The sequence below is a fragment of the Zeus faber genome (assembly GCF_960531495.2).
Source record: "Zeus faber genome assembly, chromosome: 7".
NCBI lineage: Eukaryota > Metazoa > Chordata > Actinopteri > Zeiformes > Zeidae > Zeus > Zeus faber.
Window position 1 is genome coordinate 31012599 of NC_137203.1, and position 18342 is coordinate 31030940.

The following is an 18342-nucleotide window of genomic DNA, read 5'->3' on the forward strand; positions in this document are numbered from 1 at the left end:
CGAGTAGTAATAGTCGCGAAAATTTGTATGGACTTGCAACCGACTGCTCCAAGATACGACCGTGGAAATTTGCAGTTGGTGCGTCGACAGCCAGTTAGCAGCCAGTCAGCAGTCAGTCGTCAGTCAGCAGTCAGTCAGCAGTCAGTCAGCAGTCAGTCAGTGGGCGACCTACATCGTGTGTGCACGTAGTTCGTGGCTTATCGATATTTTTTTCATATTTACTGTGTTTGTGCTGTGTATTTTGTTTATTTTCACCCTTCATGATTTCATAATTTATATGGGAAAAATTGCTTCGACATACGACTGTTTTAACATACGACCGTTCTTATAGAACCAATTACAGTCGTAAGTCGAGGTACCACTGTATTACACAATCAAGCTCTGTTAGAGACAGCTGCTTTGTTATCGTTCTCATTCTCTAAACTGTACTCTACTGTGTGATAGCAAGATCAAAGCTCAGAAAAAAGAAATAGTTTTGAGGTGGGCTCTGCACCACAAATCTAACGTCAGCAGATTTTCCAGCACACTGTTGCTTTAAAGAGAAACAGCATGTTTGCACAACCTAGTGAAACAGCCAAATAACCTCAGATGGCGAGGGAATCGGGTTACTAAACAAAACCCGGTGGCCCGATGGGGGAGAAAGGTTCCGGGACTCGCTGGCAGGTTGTGAAAAGTGAGAATAAGTGTGGACACTTATGGTGCTTTCGGGGGATGGAGACTTTCTACAGATGGTCTAACCTCATTAGCTGTATTAATCTTTCAGCTGGACTGCGGTCTGCTTTGCAGCCTTACCTCCCCAGCATTGTGCAGGTGTTGCATGCTGTTTGACGCAGCCTGTCATGTAAAAAACATTGATCCGAGAGAAAGCTTGTTTCAGGCTCTCAAGCTCAAAGGTGCTGTAATTGCCCCTGTTTATTTTCAGTGGAACAGTGAAAATAATTTGCCCAATATCATCTGTTTTTCTCACTCCTCCACCGTGACTATAAAGAGCTAAAATGGCAGGATAGGAGGTGGTCATTTGTTTTAGTGGGATACTATGACATTTTACTGCAGCCATGATCCCCGGAGGATATCAGAGGGCCCTTGTGCAGAAGCCATTCTAAATGGCAAGGACACCACCATAGACGTGTTGAGTAATACAGATCTGAAGCACTCACATTGGAATTCATTGCATTTGTGCAGATAGAGTGTGGATTGATCCGTGTTGAGTTTGTCATCATAATAACATTTGTATCTACTACTATCTTATTAAACCCTACACAAGATGCTGAGCTGATCCGACAACTAATTGTATTTTATTGTTCAGGGCACCAATTAAATATCTTGAAAGATGGAAGATGAAAAAAGTGGCTTTGTATAATCCACCCACGTCATATTTTTCTCTGACACTATGTTTTCTTTTCTTCAAAGACTCAAGGACGACAACAGCACCATCCCACCAACCAAGAGACAGACTCCATTGTCCTTCCAGGTTGCTACGTGATCAGAGGCCACAGGCCTAGGGTTCCATCATGGGGATGAAAGGTGTCCTGTTGGGCTGTGCGACTGTGGCCCTACTCCTCCACCTCTGCACTGCTGGCCTGGTGAAGAAGGTCCTCCGCCACCGCAGGGAGACCCTGGTGCCCAAGTCCCAGGAGAACCTGACCCTGCCCAACCCTGACCAGCCCGTGGTCTTCAACCATGTCTACAACATCAACGTGCCATCAACGTCCCTCTGCTCGGTGGACCTTGACTCCCCCGGGGGCACAGAGATGAAACACAAGATGGCCCCGTCAGATGTGCAGAACACGGAGCACTTGGAGCACTCAGTGGATGGGGAGAACCAGATTGTCTTCACGCACCGCATCAACATCCCAAAACAGGCATGTGGCTGCGACAACCACCTGCCAGATATTAAGGACATCCTGAACAGGCTCGAGATGCTAGAGTCGGAGCTGTCCAACTTGAGGGAACAGTGCAACAGTGGAACAGGATGCTGTGGGGCTCCAGTCACAGGTAGGCCTACTCTGTATGATTTGATAAGGATTTATATAATAATTAAAGCAAAGTGAAACAGGTTTGTTATTGCCAAAAAAATTCCCTTGACCTTTCTTCTTGTCTTTAGGGGAAGTGGCCACTAAGCCCTACTGTAATGGCCGTGGTAACTGGAGTACTGAGACATGCGGCTGTGTGTGTGAGCCTGGCTGGAAAGGGCTGAATTGCACAGAGCCAGAGTGCCCCAACGACTGTCAGGACCAAGGGCGCTGCATCGATGGCAAGTGTGTGTGCTTTGAAGGCTTTGATGGGGACGATTGCAGCATGGAGCTGTGCCTGCTGGACTGCGGAGACTATGGTCACTGCCTGGATGGGACCTGCCTCTGTGAGGATGGATTCATTGGCGAGGACTGTTCTCAGACGAACTGCCTGAACAACTGCCTTGGCCGTGGTCGCTGCGTTGAAGATGAGTGTGTGTGCGATGAGCCCTGGACGGGCTTTGACTGCTCTGAGCTTATCTGTCCAAATGACTGCTATGACCGTGGACGCTGCATCAACGGCACCTGCTACTGTGATGAGGGCTTCACCGGGGAAGACTGCGGAGAGCTCACCTGTCCCAGCAACTGCAACAACCGTGGTGTGTGTGTTAACGGTCAGTGCATGTGCCACATCGGCTACAGTGGAGAGGATTGCTCCAAGCTCACCTGTCCTGACAACTGTAACGAGAGGGGTCACTGCTTCAATGGCAAGTGTGTCTGTGACCCTGGCTTCGAGGGCGATGACTGCTCCATCCTATCCTGCCCCGACAACTGCAACAACAGGGGCCAGTGCATCAATGGAGAGTGTGTGTGTGACGCAGGATATCAGGGTGAGGACTGCGGTGAGCTCTCCTGCCCCAACAACTGCCTGAACCGGGGCCGCTGTGTGAACGGACAGTGCATGTGCGAGAAGGGCTTTGCTGGAGAAGACTGCAGCATCAAGACCTGTCCCAAAGAATGTATGGGACGCGGTGAGTGCTTGGACGGAAAGTGCATGTGTTTTGTCGGTTTTACTGGAAATGACTGTGGTGAGCTGACCTGTCCGAACAACTGTCTGGACCGGGGCCACTGCGTCAATGGGCAGTGTGTGTGCGACAAGGGCTTCAATGGTGAGGACTGCAGTGAGAGGACGTGCCCCAACAACTGCCTTGAGAGGGGCTACTGTGTGGATGGCAACTGCATCTGCTTCGAAGGTTTCACAGGCCCGGACTGCTCCGTGCTTATCTGCCCAGGAGATTGCCAAAACCAGGGACAATGTGAGAACGGACTCTGCGTGTGCGACGAGGGCTTCATTGGGGAGGACTGCTCCGAGGGTAAGATAGATAATGAAGCAGCTCAGATATATCTGGATCAATACAGATTGATATTGGAGACATTGATTGACTTGGGTAGTGGTAGAGCTCCCCAGCAATGCTAGTCGTTCCTGTTTCCTTTTGCCTTGACAGTCATTTCAAAACATAGAATACAGGATAAAATGTACGTACATGTTGTGAAATATGTGTCAGAGATGGGAATCAAACTGTCTGTAATAGTGACTTGCCTGTAACTGATAGACAGGCCAAATTTACTCATAACTCATTTACTTGGACAAATTTATGCCGTTGAAACATTTGTACCTGATAGCACAGAATAGCAATTGGTTGCACAACATTTCTCTGAATGAGTGATGTTTAATTTTGATGCTGATGGTAAACGACAACATATGGTGTTGTTATTTTCCATGGCCACAAAGTGAATTGATGATTTAATTTAATTTATTTTCTGCAAAATCATGGGGAACGTTTAAAAAATGTGGTCTGGAAATAGAAAATAGTTCATAGATCAAATCCATCAAAGGAAGTTTGTTCTTACTTAAACATGGAAATATGTTTACAACCTCTCCAGAGAGAGAAAGCAAGCAATGGAAATTGTTCATATTGTATCAATATGTTGTATCACAGTATTAGATATCGCTAAAATACGATAAACAACAATATTGAACAATCGTCCAGTCCTTGATCCATGACTCAAAGTTAAAACTTTCCATAGCAATATTATCCTTACAAACGAACTATTTTCTATTACTGTAGTAACAATAACTTCCAATCTCTCTTATATTCAGTATCGCCACCAAAGGACCTGACGGTGGTGGAGGTGAACCCCGAAACTGTAGATCTCTCCTGGGTGAACGAGATGGTCGTCACTGAGTACCTGGTCACCTACATGCCCACGGCCCCCGGAGGTCTAGAGCTGGACATGCGTGTGACTGGGGATCAGAAGACGGCAACCATTCGGGAGCTCGAGCCCGGAGTGGAGTACCTGATCAGCGTCTTTGCCATCCTCAAGAACAAGAAGAGTGTACCTGTCAGCGCAAGAGTGGCCATGCGTAAATCTTCCTGTTCATAAGAAAAACAAAACAACAAAACTTATGACTCACGATAGAGTTTTGTGACTGTGTAGGAATAGGAGTGCATTATTCTTTGGAGGATTGGGGCTTTAGAACAAGCATCATCTTTCTGTTATGCAGTTTTCCAAAAATGATTAATAAATTAAGCTGGTATTTCATGCACTTTATATGTCCAAAGATGTAACTACATATTCCTAAGAGGCCAAAGCAGGAACATAAACGTTCATATACAGTGAAATGCTAAACATGTTTCTGGAACATGCAGCACTAATTCAGTTGAATCTCTAGCCCAGCTGGTGCTGATTCTGCTCCTCCTTCAACCTCTTGAAGTTGGTTCATCAAGCCGAACATCAAATGGAGCTCTTTTTGCTTCCATTTCCCTTAGATCTTCCTGAGCCTGAGGGACTGAAGTTTAAGTCAGTGCGGGAGACGTCAGTGGAAGTGCAGTGGGACCCCCTGGACATACCGTTCGACGGCTGGAACCTCATCTTCAGGAACACTGTGAGTCCGGCCATCCCACAATACTGACTTACTTATAATAGATCCTCAGTGTTACAAGAGCTGGTGGAAATTCCGAAAGCTTACCACAGTCTATCTTTATATGCATTGGCCTCGAAAAGAAACCGTATACGTTCCACTGGAGACTCCTTTTCCTAAATTGAATAATTGCCTAATGTGCATATATGTGAGCCTGGGATTGCCATCTTATGGAAAATAGCTTAGCAATCCATGGACAACTTGGCAGCAAAAGCCACACAATGTCTCACAAAACAACTTGGGCACTAGGTAATTACTGTGTTTGCTGAATATTTTCTTTGCTCACTTTCTTTGCTCACTTTGTTCACTTACATAAACCTGTTTATTTTTATTTTTATTTTATTTTTTTTAAATGGTCCTACTGTGATATAGTATAAGGCACCCCCTGTCAGCACCGTAGTCAAACACCACCCAGAGTGCCATTAAGTGCGTATGATTTGGCCGCTCTGTTCTCACACTATGCGTTATGCCAAGACTGGTTCTTTGTAGTGGGTGATGACTGTTTTTTTTTTTTGGGGGGGGGTTGCCGGCAGAAAGAGGAGAATGGCGAGATCCTCAACTCCCTAGGTCGTCCTGAGACCACCTTTGAGCAGTCAGGACTGGGTCCAGGCCAAGAGTACGAGGTGAAACTGGAAATAGTGAAAAACAAAAACCACGGGCCGCCAGCCTCTAAGAACGTTGTCACCAGTGAGTATTTCAGATTTTTCTTTTTTTAATTAGAAAAGCATTTATTTTGGAACAAAGTACATTTAAATAAATATTAAAATAAAATAAACAAGTTTGATTGTCAGCCAATCTAGCTATAAAAAAATGTTTGAAATGCTGGAATGTCTGACAAGGTTAAAAGTCAAGGCTATTCCTACGTTCTGAGATTGAAGTAAGAACAGGAAGATATGGTCAGGTAAGACAAAGGAGTCGTGGTGGTGAGTTCATAGGATGGAAATTTGGACGCCACATCACACCATGCACTCCCTAGACCGCCCAGTAAACATTTATAAAACCATGCTATTTTTGATAGAGCAGCAGCATTCTCATTCTTATATCCAAATCTATAGCCAATCTTCCAATCTCACATGAAGGATGAAGAGTCATTGTTCCTTTGAATGGCTGATCATGGAAATGCAAGTGAAATGCTTTCCTCCAATCAATGCTGAGTTTATGGTTAAACCCCATCTTTTGCCATTTTGAATGCATGTGATTGGGAGGATGGGATTTCAAGCCACAACCTGAGTCGTTCCCTTCATACCATGTCCGGGCTACCTCATTTCCACATCTGTCTTATACATGACACAAGCCTCCAACAGTCAGTTGAATGGCTTGACCTGTCAACCATGAGTGATTTTCTCATTATTTTTCAGTGCATACTCAGTGCATGCAGTGTCGTTTAGCAGGGGTAGGGAACAAAATGGGGGTGGGGTGTGTTATGGATTCCCAACGTACCCCTATCGGCAAGGTTTTGAGGAGCATTTCAGTACATCTCCATCACCCCATCGCTCTGAATCGTAATGCCTCGTAACAATGGAACGCGATGTTGGGCATCAATATAAAAACGGTAAAAGAGTGTCAAGAAAATCCAGTCCATGTCGCCTACCAAGCCAGCAGCACCAGTCAAGCTGTATTTTAGCAGCAGGTTAAAGTATCAGCACCAAATGCTGTTGTTAACACATTGGCCATTTCTTGTTATTTTGTTGAATGCTCTCATAAGACAAGTGAAACAGTCCCATGACGACAATGACGAGAGTGGAGTGATAGGTTTCGGCAAGTATCAATAAAGCCATTTCCATATGAGTAGCCGCGCCCCAACTCCATCCGATGTATTCTCCAGTTTATGCTTATTTATAGTGTGAACCTAGTCCACAGTCCACACCTTTCCAGGATAAGCAAAATAGCCCTCAATGGCCCCCAATGGCCCTCTCCGCTTTGTCACAATTGGAGTAGGGGCCAACCAAGTGGAAAAAGGTTTTATGGGTTGGCGTTAAGTGTTTTAAACATGAACACATTCCTTACTGTTTTTTCAGTTAGCAAACAGTTATGAGTGTAGTGAGAATATACAAATGGCCACACAGATGGCTGCAACAGGAAAGAATTCACAGAAGCAGAAACCCCCTCCCCCCACTAACCCTAACAAAAGTGTACACACCCACGGCATGCCAGCGCAGCTTGGATTATAAGGTTCAGAGTTCTCTGTGTCACTCAAGCTCTCTTAATGTCTGCCATTACACGGGCTTGCGTCACACGCTGTAGGATTTTCATGCTGAGGGACTAATTGCGTGAAGTGAGTCCTTCTGCTCTCTCTCGCTCTCGCGCTTCCTAACCCCACGTGTGCAAGCGATCAGTCAGCCATCCAGTCAGACTCAGGGGAAGCCATCCACCCCAGTGGATGGGATCTTTGTGCCAGAAAACAGCGCGCTTGCCTAACCGAGCCTCCTTGGAAGACAAATCTGCGTTAAGCCCATCGTGACTATCCGTTTTTATCAGCCCCGCGCAGGAGGTTGACTTTCTGAAAGTTGCTTGCGTGTGACAAATCAATTGCGCCCTGCTGGGGGAAGAGGCACCCTCGGCGACACAGGGATTCGATCTTTAAATAGTTAGAATAACCTTGCACATGAATATTTAACACTCTTCGCACTTTGCGACGTTGCGATGCCCACTTCATTCGTACACACGACGACCACAGAACCCTTTGATCTCCTTCTGACATTATTAATCTTGTTCAAATGATAATATATTACCACAATATGTAATTACAAGGTTTTTCGGGGTTAGATATTTAGCTAATTCAGGGGTAAGTTCTAGTACTGGAAGAGTTGTTTTTGGTATATATATTTATTTTATTTCACGTATTACTTTTTTTACGTCATTGTTCGAAAGGTTAATCGTAATAATAATAGTAATAAGCTTCCACTTTTGTCTCTTACAATGCTGTGTCCTGTGATATGTAAGGTGTTCCACAAACCAGTAGGGAGCTACTGTGTCCCGTGAGTCTTGACATTAGTTGATTATTGCCTCCTGTCTTGTGTGATAAACGTCCTTTTCCCATCAATGTTTATTGTCCTGCTTTAATGGTGGACCTACCTGTCATGCAATGATACAGTATATTTATTATGTGTCTATTCTTTTCCATCAATCCCCACCCACCCCAGTGATCGACACCCCCAGCCAGGTGGACGTGCGCGATGTGACTGACACCACGGCGCTAGTGACCTGGTTCCAGCCCGTGGCTCACGTGGATGGGGTTAGTGTTTCCTACGGCCCAAGCGGCAACCCGGGAGACCGACAGGTGGCGGAGCTGTCCTCCACCGACACCCAGCACCACCTTGGAGGCCTCAGCCCCGACACCGAGTACGAGGTGTCCCTCACGGCGAGAAGGGGGGGGGTGACGAGCGACCCTGTCTTCGAAACCTTCCTCACAGGTGAGAGAGACTTGCCTGGCACCACTGACCTATAAACACAACATGTATTGGCAGGCTGGCCAATACACTGATTGGTTCCCTTTAATGAGCCAGCCAGGTTCTCTTCTATTGATAGTATATCTAATAATTGACATTGCTAAGGATTGGCCATTATGTGGTGTCCACTAATAAGGGTCAGCCCAAATAAGCATGTGGCTTGCTACAAAAGCTAATGTGCTTTATTTTGCGATTCAGTCAGCATGGGGTGAAGATGCTGCTGACATCCGTGCATAAGGAACTTTTTTCCTTTCTCATTTTACGATGATATAACATTTTCCCGAGATGAATGAAACACATTCACCCATTAGCTGTGGCTGGGCAAAGAAATGCATTGCGGTGCTTTACAATGTGGTCTGACTCTCTCCCCTGGGGGGTCTGGACCACACATTCTTTACTGGTGGCTGTGAGTTTTATGGGGAAGACCCCCAGCTGCTGCTGTGAGGTGAGAATCGGAAGGGACCTCCAGAATAAACGTTATCACCTTTTGCAGATGCCAATATAACAAATTATTATTATTCGGTTAGCATACAGTAAGTATTGCAATTCCGTCCTTTTTTTTTAGATCATGGAAAACAATTGAATCATTCTTCCAAGTAGAATGCGCCTAACGATAAGTCACACTATGAGTGAAGTCCACCAGTCTTTCCAAGACTGACTTGGCCATTAGAAAATGAAAGGAGCAAAGTTTCCAAGCAAAATCAAATACAATATATAAGTATTGCTTATTATATAAGCATTCGCACATCGACCATTCTAAAGCGAATGCTTTTTTTCCTCCCATTCCAATGCTGATTTATGTGTGTGTGTGCGTGTGTGCGTGTGTGCGGGTGTGCGTGTGTGCGTGTGTGCGTGTGTGTGTAGACCTGGATGCCCCCAGGGACCTGCAGACAGCAGAGGTGACTGACGATAGCATCACTTTGGAGTGGAGGAACAGCTTGTCCCAGGTGGAGAACTTCCGCATCAAGTACGGCCCCCTGTCCGGAGGGGAGCACGGAGAGCTGCTCTTCCCCCCAGGGCCTCGGGGCACCACTCAGGCTAAGATCACAGGTACATTTAATTTCTAAATGGAATAGATGTTTCAACTGACTTCTAGAATGTAGAGGGTTAAGTACATTCCCTTGGCACGTACTCCATTCTTTACCCTGCCTTCATTCAAATGAGCTAATTCCTCCCAATTTACCGCTGAATCTGTTTTAAAAAAAAGAGTTGTGAATCACTTATTGTGTTTGCTTGGCTAATTCTTCCATCAAGTGTCAGTTGCGCTATGTCTCTTGGTTGGTATTAAAATACACAACCAAAATGAGTGGCCTTTGTCTTGTCTGTTGTGGGGGATACTGCATCTACGCCCTTCAAACAGAAATAACAACACTGCTTGTTTCTTTTTCTGAGATCTTAAACTGATGAGATGAGAAACTGTTCCCCCAACAAAAAAAAAAAAAAATGAAATGAATATGAACCCCAAAAACAGGGTTATAGTGTCTTTGTCTGGGTGCCATTCTTTGTCCTTGGGAGACCTGTGCCCTGGAAATGAAGTATTGTGTCTATTCAGGCGAAGCACCCCCCCCCCCCTCCCTCCACGAGCACCACCCTCCTCTCCATCACCCCAAACCCCAGCATCCCCCAGTTCGGTCATATCAGCAGCTCTTTCACACAGTTATTATGTGTAATTGCCTTCACGCTCGTGGTTTTATTGATAATGGGTTCCCTGGGCATTTCGGTGTAATTTCATGCTGCCAGGACTCACGACGCGCTTTGACCTCCAGGCAAGTTAATAAAGGAATGAGAGGCGACCGGGCCGAAAGAGGGCCTAATTGTGGAGACTGAAGGACCCCTCCACCCCCCCCCCGCAACACACCCCCTTTCCAACAAAGATCCTTTTCTTATCGTTGCGGGTCGTTGTTTTAAGTAAACATCAAAAGCCCTACACATCCATCAATGCGGATACGACAGAAATGAATGGGGATAGGCGACCATGAAACACAATTATCCTTTCCTTCCCATTTCTCGATCCACAAAGGCACTCGAGAACATTTTGTGTGAGCTGAAAACAGCTGGTCGCGTGTTCTAACTCCGGGCCGAGGGCGGGAGGTATCTGGATTGTATCTGTACAAATAAAGTCGCAGATTCTTTAAAATTCTTCTTCTGTTTATGTCTAGGGCTGAGGCCAGGCACAGAGTACGGCATGGGCGTGACGGCGGTGAAGGACGAACGCGAGAGTCGGCCCACCACTACCAATGCCGTCACTGGTGAGATACTGTAGATGCTAGATCTTGGATCTGCTAGTCAACATGTCCCGTTATCCCACCGCTGCATACTTAGAAACAATTTGCCCTTGTCAGCTCTGGACGCCCCCAGGGACCTGAGTGTGACTGAGGTGACCGAGACCACCATGACACTGGAGTGGAAGCGGCCACTGGCCAAGCTGGACGCCTACAGGGTGGTGCACGTATCGGCCGACGGACACAAGGCTGAGGCCACTGTCCCGGCTGGCACCGAGACACACACCCTAAGCGGCTTGACACCGGGCATGCTGTACACCGTCAGCATCACCGCCGAGAGGGGCCGCAGGACCAGCGCCCCTGCCACTCTCTCTGCGCCCACAGGTCAGTGTGGCTTCTCCCAATTCCCAATTCTCTGATTCTTGATCAGGTTCTAAAGTTGCATGCCAGAAATGCATTTTTGACTAAATGTAATGAAAATTATGATATTGGCAGGCGGTTGCCATATGTCTTGCCACCTTCAGCTTTTTGCTCGAAAGAAGATACCTTATGTAAGCCGTGTTGGCGATAAGGTTCAGTATTTGAACGTTTGATAGCCGGATAAATGTTTTCTATGTACTGGACTAGATATTACTAGACTAGATATTTATTTTATTTTTTTAGCTAGACCATGCTGAAGAGTGTATCCATGATACAGAACATCTCTAGAAAACCAGTTTAATGATTCTAACCTCTTTTTTTCTATCTTGCAGGTTGTGTAAAGGCTTAGAAAGAATATTTATTAACCATAGGTTCATATTTGTGTCTGGCAGTAGGCGGCCAGACCAAGGGAATGAATTGAATTCATTGTTAGGCTTCTCTCTCTAAGTCTCTCTGTCTCCATTCAACCCCCGAGACTTTCATTTACAGCATGTGGGTTTATTTTAACCCCCCCCCCCCCCCCAGCCCCTACCCCCCACCCCCTCTACAAGGAAACACAAATGAGATGATTGTGACATTTATTTTTTGTACTGTGGTCAGGGTTTCTCCAAAGCAAACATTTCAGGAGGAAATCTTCCAGTTATGCAATGATAGGAGCCCGTTAACTCCATGGCTATGGGCAAAAATCAATACAGCACGAGGAAAAAGTTTGGGAGGTTTCAAAATCATTGGCTCTTTGTAGTGTGTTTGGACTTCAAGTAGCCAAAAGGTGCAAAAAGAGACTTGTACTTGTATGTGTACGTGTGCGCGTCAGTGTGAGTGTGAGTGTGTGCGTGTGTGTGTGTGTGTGTGTGTGTGTGTGTCTGTGTGTGTGTGTGTGTCTGTGTGTGTGTGTGTGTGTGTGTGTGTGTGTGTGTGTGTGTGTGTTTGAGTCAAGAGTCTAGTCAATGCACACACGTGTATGTCCTGATAGTCTATTAGTGTGTGTGTGTGTATGGGAAAGAGAGAAAGGGCAACGGGGTAGAGAATAAATGAAACAGAGAACAGCAGAGTGTTTGCTTGTTTGTGTGTGTGTGTGTGTGTGTGTGTGTGTGTGTGTGTGTGTGTGTGTGTGTGTGTGTGTGTGTGTGTGTGTGTGTGTGTGTGTGTGTGTGTGTGTATGTGTGTGTGTGTGTGCGTGGGTGGGTGGGTGGGTGGGTGGGTGCTTGTATGGACATGTGTGCGCCTCGCAACAATGTTCATTCATGTGATAATTGCTTGGCGTGAGCCGACTCCCCTCTGGTTTTGTGCGATTTGACCGCGATGAACTGTGGGGCTTTCAGATAAAAAGGCCACATGCTGGGATTCCTGTTACCAACATTGTCTGCCCCCCCCCCAAAAAAAGCTCACTCCTCTAATCCGCGGCTGCTATATCGTCCCCAGACACGTAGTGCAAACACGCAGCAAACATGCACGTTTTCAACAGAGGGGATGAGGTGAGCTGGGATGGAGGATGGGGGGGGGGGTAGGTTGGAGTACGGGGTTCCGGGGGTCTGGGGTCCACCTTCGTCTAAAGTGATCATTTCAAAGAAATGTCATCACCTTCAAATTCAAAACAATTTGAACGAACGCGCTCGACTACATTACTCTGTTGTCGAGTTGCACCGCACATTGATGAACAAACAATGGAAAAAAAAAAAAGAAATTTCCCCCAAAAAGACAAATTAGTGTGTTTGAAACAGTGGGGGAAAAGTGGCCTTCTTAACACCTCAAATCAAAGGTTGGTCGTAATGTGCATTATCTGGTATCATCCTGCATGTCCTGACGCATGGATTGAGTTGTGTTAGTGTTAGTGTTAGTGTTAGTGTTAGTGTAGTGATGTGTTAGTACCATGCTGGTGGTACAGAGCATGGTACTAACACGTCAGCGTTAGTGGTACAGAGCATGGTACTAACACGTCACTGTTTTTCCCATCTAACTCCACAGGACAGAACATTGCGGCAATGTCGCCACAGATTAAGAACGATTCCATTTCTTCAGAGGCTATGGCATCTATTAGACCATTTCATGACAGAGAATTCCATCTACGTTTGCCAAAGGCTTTGACCAGATGACAAGATGTTTATTGTGGCATGTGGCGATGAAGGAGAACGATTTAACAATAATCATACTTGATGATGCATACTTCTGCATGCTAAAGTTTTCCGATTTGTCTTCCAGTTCGCCTACATTGCCTTTGTTATTCCTTGATAGCTATGAGGGGAGGGGAATTGGGGGTCTGAAGCATTGTCATGCCACAGCATCACCTTGACACCTTGGCAAATGCTTTGCATCTTCCAGTCAACCACGGAGACGTTATACAGGAAGCTCACACCTTATACAAGAAGCTCACACCTCTTTGAACTAAAATGGATAAGCGCCTTCCCCTCCATTCTTCTGTACCTGAATGTGAATGCTCCATTGCCGCGTCGACTGAAGCCGGGGGCTGCTTGCATGGCTTCTAAGGAAGGTTTGAAGTGAGCTGGGTACTCTTGCCATGTCGGCAGGCTACGCCACGCCTTCAAACAAAAGTTAATGGCTCATTAATGGCCATTAATACATGCAGGGCTGCATCAGCATATCCTCTTCTCTTCCTCCCTGTCTTCAATCCAGAAGCTGATTGATGGATCTACCTGTTCACCCTGGGCTTTTGTAGTGGAAATAAGTGGTAGAGGTGGGGGGGCAGATATTTCCACTCCAAACATATAGCAGTGGTCGACTCGTTTGACTACAAGGGGAACAGATTGAAATTAAAATTGACCAGGAATCAGATGTCAGCAGAGGGAATGTTATCTATTTTCTGGGCTTTATTCTGAGCATAGAATTAAATCTCCGACCAAACAAGGGTTCTCGTCTCGACATATTGGGGGAATAAGTGTTTACATTGTTGTCCTTCATGTTTTTTTTTGTTGTATCTGTATATTTGTTCATGTTTATGTTCATGTGTTTGTGTGCCCGTTGTTTGTCACAGCTCTGTAACGCAGTGTTGATGTGTTTGTCGTCACTATCAGAGGAAGACAAGCCCATGGTGCTCAATGTCACGGTCAGCGACGTGCTGTGGGACAGCTTCCTGCTGTCCTGGCAGGCCGTGGACGGGCGGTTCGAGGGCTTTCTGATAGAGGTAACGGACGCCGAGACGGGCGCAGAGTGGCAGAACCACACTGTCCCCGCCGACGCCCGCAGCCTGGCAGTGGCCGGACTGTCCCCCATCACCTGGTACAGGGCCAATGTTTACGGGGTCTACAGGGGGACCCTCTTAGAGCCCGTCTATGCAGACACCATCACAGGTATCCACGCTTGCCCAGAAGGGCCTGAAGGACTTTTTTGCTTTCTTTCTTTCTTTTTCTCTTGCCTGTCATTCTCGTCCTCCACTGCAATCCATTTTTACGCTTTGTTCAATACTGAAGTCTGAAAAGCCTGTCCTCCTCTTTTTTTTGTAATGTCAGCATTGAGGTTTAAAACAATTCATTTATAAAGATAAATATCATGGGAAAAATGCATGGGAACGGTTTTATCCTATATTGAGGATTTCTCATAGTGCTTTAAGAAAAATACAACGAGAAGATGATGGTGGGACAATTCACAAAGTTTATATTTATTTTATGGGTACTAACTAGATATTTGGATCAACCTCCTCCATCCTTTCTCTTCATCAAAATAATCTCTCGTAACAGCTCTGCTCCCCATCCCTGAGAGCAAACTTTCTCCCTCCTTGGTAAGAATGACCCTTCGAGGTACAGGTTGCGGCTATCGCCCATCGCAATAAACACCTCAATTCTCCAGCAGTACAATGATTTCTTCTCAATAACATTTTTGCTGTTCCCTGCTCAAGAGCAAATCCTCAAACAACGGCTTCTCAAGGGCCGTCTATCGTGCGCATATTTCTGACGTTGATGCAGGGATTGTGTAAGAAGCCAACCAGCCCCCTCACTGTTACAGACAATACCCACACCATTTATATTTGCTTTGCAGCCCCCCCTCCTCCCCGTTAAGCTGTCAGAGCCGCCTGTTGGTTCGATTCCAGCGTGAAACAGCACCTGGTCTGTTCTGTGAGCGGCGATGTAGCCGCTCGGCTGTGGCGCAACAGGTGCAGTTGTTAACCCTAACCACCTCGGTAATAACGGTAATCATCGCCGATTTATACGTTTACAATTGAATGGGTCCAATGAATGGTGCGTAAACAGTAAACCCAGAGGGACACTCGATACCCAGGAACAAGTTCTTCTCCAAACTCCAAACGCATTGGAGGAATTTTTCAATGCAGCATGTGCATCAACTCGTTGTTGGCGCTGCTGTTGTTGGTGGGCTTTATTAGATCACAGTTGCAACCACAGTATGGTGTTATGTGTGAAAGACAATAATACCTGTAATTCATCTCAGGGGGGCCGCAGATCTTTGTCTCCTTGTGTCCTTTAGAACGAGTTGACGTTGAAGCGATTTCCTCAGGCTATCAATTCCAGTGCAAGGCCACTCAGCGTTTGGCTGATTAAAGATCAGTCAAGAGGAAGAAAGATGGGAGGATTGACAGGGAGGGGGAAAGAAGAAGAAGAAAAAAAAAAAAACCCTGGAGGCTCTTTTGTCACTTTGTGTGAGGGCTCTCTTCTGTATGCACCCCCCCCCCCACCACCGCACCAAAGCCCCCCCAGCCCCCCCCCGCCCCGCCCCGGCCCAAAAACACCCCAGACTGCTCTTCATTCTCATGCTGCCATTGCCCCTGGGCTCTGGTGTAAGGGTGCCAGGGGCTGTCGGGGCCATGCGGAATATGGCATACACTCAACCGAGCCCATTGTCCGCATGCTAATGGCTGGTGGAAAACATCTTAACGTTTACATTAGCATCACTCAGACCATTAAACACCCCAGATTGTCGATACGAGTGCTGACTAATTTGATTGTTTTTTGCGAGCTGCTCACGGCCCTCGCAGAAAGAAGACGTCACGGGCAAACAGAAACCGCTGACAGTGGAAAAAAACGAATGAAAGTTTGAGTTGCGAGAAACAGCTCAAGCTTTGAACCGCCGACGAGATTGTGGACGGTGCCCACGAGCTCAGCCCAAGCACAGCTAGCGGATGCAGCTACAGCGGCACAGACAACACGGGTAGACCCACCAGGCAACTCTGTAATAGGGACACAAGGCTTTTGGGCTCGCGGGTCTCCCTGTGGTCCGCCTCTCTCTCCATTTCAGCAGATTAACTGGCGCCTTGCACCTCCTCCAATAACAGGCTCCCCTTTGTGAAAGTGAGATTGTGTACCCCTAAGATTTGTGTGGATGGGGACTACGGGTGGGGGCGGGGGGGGGGGTTCGGTAGCTAGCAAGCCCCTCTGATGGATGTGGCCCTCCCTCTCCCAGTGACCAGCTAAAGCCGCTCGGCGGCTAATGAAGAGTGACAGCTCCCCAGGATTTGTCTGCTCTGCTTCTCATTTCCACTCACTTCTTCTCACAGCAAATGGCCCGCGCGTTTCCTCTGAAAATAATATAAAGGGGAGGAGGGATCAGGAGAGTTCGGGGGACCTCTGAGACCCTCGCATTTGGCGCAGTGTTTTAATGAGCAGTGGCACTCTAGGTTAAGTCTGTGCTGAGCCCACTTATATCTGCTCCTATCCAGGCTACTTTAAAAAAGCACTCGGGTCCATATATCCATCTGGCCACTGCAGGAAGTTTCTCTGGCTAATTAGCTAGAATAGTGTGGGAGTACTGCGACCGACACGTTCGCTGGCATTCTTTCCACCATTAGTAGCTGCTGCTAATGACTAGTTAACTACCCTGGCTCTTACATTGCACACACGCAGACGTCTGCGTGCCCCGCACTGTCCTTGAGTGTTGTTTTTGACAGCGCCAGCAATTATCCGGCAATGTATCCTCCTTTTGAATCCCCTGGAAAATGCCCCGCTACGGATGCACCTTTATCTCCGTATCTTGCGTTACCAGGAGCACAGACGAAACGCAGTAACTTGCGGTGCTTTGACAGAACAAACACAAAGCGACAGCCGGGAAAAGTTGTAACAACTTGTTTGCTAAACACTGAGCACTGGGGAGGGGCGGCAACACCATGAATGGTTGTATAATGGCTTGTATTTTTAAAATAGTCTGTCTTAAACAGCGTTTGCACACCTCAGTATGTTGGATGATCAAGGTGCGCAGCTTCCTGCGTTATGCACATTCACAAACAACTTCATGCATCTACTATGTTCTCATTTCCTTCACAGTAATCCCTAACAGCCCCTGTAGATACTGAATATAGACAAAAATCAACTTTGCTAGAAAACCATCGATTGAGGCTTACTCCCCTGAGTCTTCTGACCTCTTCTGATCTCCTCCTCACATCAAGAGGCTGAACCCGAGTTGCAGGCCCTGCTGGTGTCCGACTTGACCCCGGGTAGCTTTAGGTTGGCCTGGGAGGCCGAAGAGGACGCCTTCGACACCTTCGTTGTCATGATCCGTCACGCGGGCGACCGGGGCCGGCCGCAGGAGCTGGTCCTGGGTGGCGAGGACAGGAGCGCAGTCATCAGCGGCCTCGCCGAGGACACCGAGTACGCGATTGAGGTCTTTGGGCTGGTTGCGGGACGGCGCTCCACGTCTATAACCGAGGTTGCGAGAACAGGTACACGGTGGTTACCGCGGTTGCAGTGCTGGCCTTTAGAAATGGTAGAATCACTGGCCGTCGAGAGGTGCTGGGACCCACAAAATAACAAAAGCCGCCTTTGTCAGTGTGTCTTTAACATAGCTGTCAAATTTGAGTCCCCCTAACAGCATGAATCGTTGATCGTCAGATACAAATGATCTCTTTGAAGGCATTTCTCTTTGTTTGTTTACTAACACGGTGTTTGTCCAAGGCATCAGTGTCATTTTCAAAAGTGAAATCTATGGTCCTCTGTTAATGGAGGCTCCTGGAAATTCATACATTTTTGATGAGGTCCAGTTCTGGCTGCGTCATGTGCCATGCGTTGTGTCATTAACTATATGTGTGTGTGTGCGTGTGTGTGTGTGTGTGTGCGCGCGCGCGCGTGCGTGCGCGTGCGTGTCTGTATATGTGGATGTGGACGTGGCTGTGTGTCGGGTCCGGGTCGCCGCAAACGTCTTGTCCAACCTGTCAGTGCTCCTGAGCAAAAACGCAAGCCGCCCATCCCAAGCAACTGGCTTCCCAAACGAGGTCTCTCATTTTCGGTTTGTTGTTCATGGCTGCCCGAGCACTGTTTGTCCATGTCCTACCGGGCGTTGTCTTTGGTCACCGAAACTGTTTGTTGGCTGCGTCTCTCTCTCCCGATCTCTTCACTCACTCACTTTTCTATAAAAAAAAA

At 47.0% G+C, this 18342-nt stretch overlaps 1 protein-coding gene across 2 annotated transcripts in view; it reads left to right on the forward strand.

Annotated features, from left to right (window-relative positions):
* tncb (tenascin Cb) overlaps positions 1-18342 on the forward strand; it is a 37981-nt gene that overhangs the window by 10482 nt on the left and 9157 nt on the right. The window contains exons 2-12 of one of the 2 annotated variants that reach the window (XM_080003315.1): positions 1411-1995; positions 2105-3325; positions 4114-4377; positions 4784-4899; positions 5469-5622; positions 8079-8348; positions 9249-9434; positions 10544-10633; positions 10727-10990; positions 14056-14331; positions 17373-17645. In XM_080003315.1, the coding sequence (XP_079859441.1) occupies positions 1512-1995; positions 2105-3325; positions 4114-4377; positions 4784-4899; positions 5469-5622; positions 8079-8348; positions 9249-9434; positions 10544-10633; positions 10727-10990; positions 14056-14331; positions 17373-17645 (3598 nt within the window). In that variant the 5' untranslated portion in view covers positions 1411-1511. The remainder of the gene's footprint in view (positions 1-1410; positions 1996-2104; positions 3326-4113; positions 4378-4783; positions 4900-5468; positions 5623-8078; positions 8349-9248; positions 9435-10543; positions 10634-10726; positions 10991-14055; positions 14332-17372; positions 17646-18342) is intronic. The other variant, XM_080003314.1, reaches the window with a different exon arrangement.